Genomic DNA, 7,926 nt, shown 5'->3' on the forward strand with positions numbered 1-7,926 from the left:
TCCGTGTCCGTGTCCGGGCAAGTTTTTCGGGCACTCGACAGAGACAATGGTCTGCGAGACAGGAAATTGGTAATCATCATAAATAAGTGATTAAAATTAATTAAATTCATTTTTTTTTATTTTTACATTTTTTTTTTTTTTTTTTTTTTTGAAAGTTTTTGGCAGTGCCGAAGCTTGGAATAATTAAGAGTTCTTTTTTGACAAAATATACCTGACTACCGGATATTCCTTATGCTGTATTTCTATTTGTTGCGCATATTGTTTATAGAAATTCCTATAATTTCTTTTAGAACATTTTGTTTTTATTACTAAAAAAAAATAATATTGCCATTTTTTTTATTTCGGTTTTACATTTATCATTTAAGATCACAGCACAGCCTAGTAATTTTCTACTTAACCATAATCCTGCACTGGAAGAAAAATGTTGATTTATGCAATATATCGATTAGTATAATCTAACCCATTTCTTGATTTTATTTTATTTATTTATTTTTTTTTAAATATTTAAAATAATATTATCATATTTTATTTATGCTAATTATTTCAAGTTTTAGTTTATGCTATTAATCAGCAATTAACAAGCTGTAAATATACAGAAATTGAGCAGATATTCCAGAATCGTCCGGGCTCTATCACCAGCAGAATATAATAATAATAATAACAATATTCGTATGGCTTCAATAAACATTGGTAAATATAATATATAAGTATTCTATGGTTGGTATTATCATATTTAGCTATTATAATTATAATATATTACCATGATAATTATTTAGTTGTTTTTTTATTATTTCTTCCATTACATTTTTATTTTCTTTTTTTTTTTTTTTTTTTTTTTTAGCCCAACCGCTACATTGTATACTTTAATTTAAGACTTGTGTTTCTATCAATAGATTTATAGTTGCAAGAGATTTATAAATAGTAATAAAATTGCATTTAGTCATGCCGTTTCTTTCTCTCTTACTTTCGCTCTCACAGCCCATTGACTGCATTAGGCTAAGCCGACGCTCGTAGATCGAGAAACTTTGATTCGTGCTGAGAGTTAGAATAAAGTCTTAGACAAACCTCCCATGCAATGGTATTGAACCTTTTTGCATTTCGAGTGCCCTATACTATAATATATTCAGAGATATTATAATATTACATGTATCATGATAGAAAGAACTTTAGGCAATCCTCTATTTCTCTCGTCCAATACAAGGTACATATATCTGTAACCGGGTATACACTTTAGTACCTTCAAGTAAAATAATCACTAATTTTTTTTACTATTACATGTAACATGATAGATTTTTTCTTAGACAAAACCATTTTTATCTATTCCCATGCAAGCTATATATGTATACGGGTATATAATATTGGACCTTATTACATTTTGAGTGCCCAACAGTCACAGATTGTTTTAGCATTACATGTGTCATGAGAGATTTTCCCTCTATTCCAATAAAACATCTCTAAATCCGGGTATACACGCACATATACATATACATATTATTCATAAAATTTATACACAGAAAGGGAATACACAAATCAAGAATTGGCAACTTAAATTGTTAGCTGTTGAAAACAATGGCCAATATTAGCTGAGCTTCACTGTGGACAGCTTCAGTTTGAGTTCCATGGCCTCCACGTGATTGCCGTTGTGCTTGAGGCCGCGCAGCCATTTGACATAGTCGCCGGGTATGCCCGACTCCTCGGCACCCTTAACGAGCACTTTGAGGTATGTGTGCGAGGGCTGGCGATTCGATGGCACCTCAACGTCAGCCGCAGCCGCCGCCGCCTGTCCGTGCACAATTGTCTCCGGCTGATTGCTGAGGTGGTAGGCGCGGCAGATGATTTCCGAATTGGTGTTCAAGGATTGCACGGGCACGTTGATGGGTATGTAGAGGCCATCGGACACGCCTTCCTGACTATCAGGGGAGTTTAGCAAATTGTTAGTCTAAAGCCATTCCTTATATTTCTTTACCACTCATACCTATCCAAATCCTTGAGATTGCACATATCTATCTCCCAAATGGCCCCAAACACATCAGAGCCGGGCGTGGGCACAATTGTCGCCGGTGCTCCCAGCCAGGTATTCGAGCCGACCCCTTGGAAATCGAGGCGATAGTTCTGCAATGTTGCGTTTCAATATATATCGTTATCTATAGTAATGCCTGATCCACACTCACCTCCAGCTTGCCGGCGCCAATGCGTCGTGCCGTGGGATTCTGTATGTGTATGCGGCGGGCGAGCATATTGCTGCCGAAGCCAAAGTAGTAGAACTTATTGGCCATGTTGCAGCCTGGATTGTTGCAACGCTAAAAGCTGGCTGGTGTTGAATTTGTGTAACTGCAAAGAATTTGAAATTTACTAAACTTTGTGTGACATTTTCAAATTTGATCTACACTGAACAGAAACAGAAAATGAATTGGGGTTGAATTTTAGTTTCGAAAGGAATATGTGGAAATATGCTTGAAAAAGTCTGTAATGTCAAATTTGGATTTAAAGTTTGGCAGCCATTGGTAAGCATGGTGGTACACTGCTTACAGTCAGCGCAAGCAGTTCAACTGGTTGTTGACTTGGCTAAAGCCGGTTTATTGTTGCATTTATTTAATTAAATTATTTTTAGCAGAATTAAATGAATGGCATATGAAATCAATTACTTGATAATATTTAATTTATTAATTTTTATTTTTTTAATGACCATATTTTTCTGGTTTATTTCTATATTTTTGACTTTTCTTTTTATTCATAAATAACAGCTGGCTGCCGTTGAAAGCTTTTCTCTTATCGCAGCTTTTATTTCTATTGTAATTCAAACAGCTGATTTAATTTATGAGCAAAATTATGTTATTACTTACGTGTTCTTTGATTACCCTTAAATATGTATAGGCATTCGTCAATATATATATTTGCAATCTCCAACTAATTTATTAATATTTTAATTTACCAATTTGATTATTAAATTGCACTTTCTGCTACAAATAATTTGTTTACGCGTGGCTATCACAGCTGACCGCAAGCGACTGACTTTGACATTGAGAAAGCGAAAGCAAGCGGGTAAAGCTTTTAACACTATGCTACAAAAGTTTGTTACGCTTTCTGTGGGTTAAAATAATATGTTTGTGTAGTATGTTTAATTTAAAATTTCTAATAACAGCCATATTAAATATTTGCTTTACATTAAAAAAAATAAGTGAAGTATTTAATATTATATACAATTTTATTTAATATATTGTCCTTTAATATAAAAAAAAAGTATACGATATATATTTTTATATATTTTGTTGAATTATATATATATATATTACTAGTAACAAGAGATTTCTTTAATACTGATAAGAAAATTCAATTATGCTCATTTTACTGTTCACAGTTCTCATATAAATAATAACCCACATCGAATTCACCAACCAATAAGAATTGTGCACTTGGTTTGAGTATTAGCTAATGCGTGAGAACAGTTTGGTTAGTATCCATCCCACTTCTGAAGCAGTTCAGTGATTTTCACTGCAAACAGCCTTTAGCCAAGATCACAACCACATGGTTTGTTTATCGAATTCCAATACTTTATATTAACATTCTATAACTGTGATTAATTTACTGCAATATTTTCTACAATTTCACTGATTCCAACTCCAGAAACCGTTCCATATCCTTTGCCGTTTTATTATTGTGCTTAATCTGTTTCAGCCAATTGACATACTCCTGCGGAATTCCGCTCTCAATGGCACCCTTGACGAGCACCTGTAGATATGTCTTGGATGGCTTACGATCCTCAGGCACGACTGACTGCCCTGAGCCATGCACGTTGCCCTCGGGCTGCTTTACCAGCGCATAAGCTCTCGCAGCGATCTCTGTGCCATTCCCATGCAGCTTCACGTGCACTGTGATGGGTCTGTAGAGGTTCTCATGGACGCCCTCCTGACTGAGATGAAAATATGTGAAATATGAATGAGCATACATATCAATTGCTGCTGCTCGCGACTCACTTGTCTATGTCCGCCAAGTTGGTCAGCTCGATGTCCCACAGCGTGCCCCAGGTGAGCGCCTCCCTAGTCGGCACAATGGTAGCCACAGCGCCATTCCATCTGCTGTCCGCTATCGTTGCAAAGTCGAGTCGGTGCTCCGCCAGCGTGGCGGGCCCCACAAACTGAGCGCTGGGGTTCTGGATGTGAATGCGCTTGGCCAGCATGTTGCTGCCAAAGCCAAAGTAGTAGAACTTCTCATCGTGCACCTCGGCCATCTGCTGCCTCCCATCGACCTGTGCCCCGCGAGCCGCCACCAGCAGCAAGATCAACGCAATTTCTGTGTGCATTGCAATTGAATTATATATTGTTTACAATGCTGTCTCTATTCTATGCTATTGTGTTTTCTGATTGCCTCTGACAACCTGCTCAAAGATCTGCTCAAAGTCGACTGTGCTCGTCTAAAGCTAAGTTTCTCATGAATTTCGGCGTAACGCTCTACTTTTATTTATTTTCATTTCTTTGTTATGAATAAAAATGGACAATGAACACCTGAAGCTGCCTTACGCCGACTATTGAATGCCCTTGTCCAAATTTGTGTACTACTGTGCTATCAATTGTTCCAGTGGGAGAGAATACATATAAGATTTCTTATAGAAATAAGAAATAATAAATCATGCTTGAGAGACTTGCAATGGGAATACAATACATATAAATAAAAATTCTTATAGACTGAGAATGCCCATCTAGCACTCTTGCTGCTGATTAAGAATATATTACGCAGTGTTCAAATTAATAGTCGTCAATTTTTTCTTATCTATTGACTTAAGACAACCGTTTGAATAAATTACTCATATTTTTGTTGTTTGCTGGAAATAAATCAAAGCTTTGATAATATAGTGTTAAATATTGCGCACTGCAAAAAAAAAAAAAAAAAAAAAAAAACATGCTATTCGTATATAAGTGTTGAGAAAGCTCTTTTATCCTGAACTGCGTCTATTGAATTTGGGTTATTCAAATTTTTTTTATGGCTCATTTTAATCACACATAATCAAGCGTATAATCGTTAAATACTTTTTTAAATAAAAAAAAAAAATGTATATTTATATGTATATGCAAAAATCTTGCACAAATAATCTTGTATATATAAAAACTAAAGTTTATAAATACGTCATTAATTAAGTATTGTTCTTTTTTTATGTTTATTTATTTTTTATTTTTATTTTGATTTACAGATAACAAGAGATTTTGTATGGCGCAATTACTGACATAATATTGTATATGTATGCAGTATTTTTATTTTTATACTAGCTGGCCCGGCAAACGTTGCATTGCCCTCTATATTATTTCTAGGTAAAAAATTGTTGAAAGCTATGTTGTTCAGGCTGGGATACACTGATAAATTTATTAATCGGATTTTCATTCAAGCACCTTGTTGTAAACGACATTCTTCGTTTTTTGGTCGGGTGCAAGAACAAATAATGCGGACCAACACGTGAGCATGCCACGTACAATTGACCATGAGAAAAACACGCATTTTCTAGATTGAGGCCACAAATAGTCAAAGATTGGCCCTGTGACTTGTTGATCGTCATGGCGAAGGCAAGACGAAGCGGGAATTGAATTCGTTTAAATTCAAAGGGCATATCTGTTGAGCTCATCGGAATCCTAGGAATAAGAACTTCCTCATCTTTAAATTTTCCTTTGAGTATCAACGCGTGAATCACATTGCTCATCAGTTTTCTTATCACCAAACGCGTTCCATTGCACAGTTTTGGTTGGTTTAAATTTCTAAGCATGCAAATCATGGAGAATTGCTCTTTTCATAGCTGTGTTCATTTCTTGACGCCGGTCAAGTTGTTCTTCCATATTGCCCATGAAGTATATTTGCAAGAATTTTTGCTGTGCATCTTTAATAGGTTGCAATGATCCAATGCGATGGCAAATCTGGCCTTGAATCTTTAAATTCAAAGCCATAGTTATAGTTATATTTACAAACACTATTTACAGAAATCTAACAAACTACATTATTCAAAATTTTTTTTTGGCAGTCATAGAAAATAAAATTTTTAACGTAAATTACCTTAAATATCCGTCTCCAATATTTTCCGCCCCAAATTATGTCATTTGGAAACAGGCATTGTATTTTTGAGTGTTCGCTAGAAAATGTCGTGATTCTAGTGTTTCGCCATAAAGCAGGGAACGCAATGGCTATGGTGACCGCTAATGGCAATGTCACTTTACCACTAAGGCAGCACAAACCGGGCGTTTCACCAGCAAACTTCAATGCGCCACAATGCTAGCAAACAACGTCCATTGGACCAATGCAAACTAAACGATTCAAGCTGTAATCAATGGTGCAATCATATCGAAACGCTGCTCGATTCAAATCAATCCTTGAACCATTTCTTATTGCCATTTCACGGGCTGCCTCTCTTTGAGAAGCACGAATTAAGGCCCTTCTTCCCTGGGTACTAACGCGGAGCCTTTCTCGGGCGATTTCTCGCTCTTCGTCAGATAATTGACTCGCGCTATTCCGTTGCCTAATTGCATTATGGGTCCGCCGGGAAAGATTAGATCTTCTAGGACGCGGCATTTTTATTAATAGTAATACTGCCCTCGCACAAAACCATATAAAACAATCGAGAAATATAAATATAAATAATTTACACAAATTTATGTTTGAGACAAACAAATACCTGAACTTTCGAGATATTTAGCTTTTGTAAAAGTCCAAAAATACAATTTTTAATAATTAACTTTTTTTTTTAATTTCGAATTTTGAATTTTGAATTTTTTATTTATTTTTGATTGTTAGGTTTTAATCTTTTGATTTTTTTTTTAATTTTTGCAGATTTTTGATTTGAAATATTTATAAAGTTTAAAAGTCCGAAAATATAAAAAGCCAAAAATACACTTTTTAATAATTACCTTTTTTTTTTTTAATTTCGAATTTTTAATTTTTTATTTATTTTTTGAACAGTCAGGTTTTAATCTTTTGATTTTTTGCAGATTTTTGATTTGAAATATTTTTCCTTTTGATTTGAAAATTTTTTTTTTTTTTTTTTTTTTTTTTTTTTTTTTTTTTGAATAGTCAGGTCTGCTCGAGGTCAGGAGACCGTAGACTGACTGACTACATTTGTTTATTTACTTCTACACTATTGTCAAAACTGTCACTGTTACCAAGCCTACTGGGTATAAAAAAAATTTGAACATTTGGGGAAAAAACCGCGTTTTTTCAAGTATTCGGCAAATTTTTTCAGTATTTTTAAGACCCTATACTAAACTCGTTGCGGAGACAAATCCAACAAATCAAACACCATGAAAATTGGTTCAGCCCAAATCAAGTTATAAGCAGTCTTCACTTTTACACAACTTTCTTTTATATATATAGATATACCTATACATATACAAATATTCACATGCATACCTATATATGTACATATATTGACTGTCATTCAACACAAAAAATGTATGTACTAATTACATAAAACTTAATCTCAGCTTAGTTATTTATTATCATTTCACTGCAACATTATAACTTTTAATTGTTTTCTATTTGACTTTATGTTTATGTTTATTTTACATTTTTTATTTATTTTATTTTTAATGGAAGTTGTTAAGCAGCTAAGCTTATATTTGACCTATTATCTCGGTCATAAATTTTTTGCTAAAGTATAGGGATTTGTGTGATTATGTGAAATAAATCTGTAAAATTTGCCAGCCTGAAGGTTTCTAGTCTGATAGGGCAATTAGCCTTTTAGACTATTAAATTAAATTAAATTATATGAATTGATTTGAAATTATATTAATTGAAATAATTTTAAAATTTTTAAATGAATTATAAATAATAATTATTTATTAATTAATAAAATCAAATATAAAGAAAACACTATATAACTTGATTTGTGCAAGCTAAGCTGTTCTTCAACTGATCTTGCCTCTGCACTATGTGAACGATGTTCTTATAATGCTC

At 33.9% G+C, this 7,926-nt stretch overlaps 2 protein-coding genes across 2 annotated transcripts; both read right to left on the bottom strand.

Annotated features, from left to right (window-relative positions):
• Positions 1-1,461: 1,461 nt before the first annotated feature.
• LOC108612658 (gamma-glutamylcyclotransferase-like) lies at positions 1,462-3,019 on the bottom strand. Its single transcript, XM_018005610.2, has 4 exons — positions 2,844-3,019; positions 2,172-2,331; positions 1,976-2,112; positions 1,462-1,910 (listed from the first exon to the last, which is right to left on the bottom strand). The coding sequence occupies exons 2-4, from the start codon at positions 2,274-2,276 to the stop codon at positions 1,580-1,582; spliced, it is 573 nt and encodes a 190-aa protein (XP_017861099.1). The 5' UTR covers positions 2,277-2,331; positions 2,844-3,019; the 3' UTR covers positions 1,462-1,579.
• A 510-nt stretch (positions 3,020-3,529) lies between these two features.
• Positions 3,530-4,819, bottom strand: LOC108612672 (gamma-glutamylcyclotransferase-like). The gene is made up of 2 exons (XM_018005627.2): positions 3,975-4,819; positions 3,530-3,910 (listed from the first exon to the last, which is right to left on the bottom strand). Exons 1-2 carry the CDS (start codon positions 4,298-4,300, stop codon positions 3,598-3,600), a joined length of 639 nt encoding a protein of 212 aa, XP_017861116.1. The 5' UTR covers positions 4,301-4,819; the 3' UTR covers positions 3,530-3,597.
• Between the last annotated feature and the right edge of the window lie 3,107 nt (positions 4,820-7,926).

Source organism: Drosophila arizonae, chromosome 4 (genome assembly GCF_054131065.1).
Source record: "Drosophila arizonae isolate 15081-1271.41 chromosome 4, UAZ_ARI_1.0, whole genome shotgun sequence".
Taxonomy (NCBI): domain Eukaryota; kingdom Metazoa; phylum Arthropoda; class Insecta; order Diptera; family Drosophilidae; genus Drosophila; species Drosophila arizonae.

Bases quoted from the DNA above. Each gene is read 5' to 3' on its own strand.
- LOC108612658 (XM_018005610.2), bottom strand. From the start codon at position 2,276: ATGGCCAATAAGTTCTACTACTTTGGCTTCGGCAGCAATATGCTCGCC. The intron at 2,113-2,171 runs GTGAGTGTGGAT...GCAACATTGCAG, and splicing joins TTGGCGCCGGCAAGCTGGAG to AACTATCGCCTCGATTTCCA. The intron at 1,911-1,975 runs GTATGAGTGGTA...CTCCCCTGATAG, and splicing joins AATCTCAAGGATTTGGATAG to TCAGGAAGGCGTGTCCGATG.
- LOC108612672 (XM_018005627.2), bottom strand. From the start codon at position 4,300: ATGCACACAGAAATTGCGTTGATCTTGCTGCTGGTGGCGGCTCGCGGG. The intron at 3,911-3,974 runs GTGAGTCGCGAG...TTTTCATCTCAG, and splicing joins AACTTGGCGGACATAGACAA to TCAGGAGGGCGTCCATGAGA.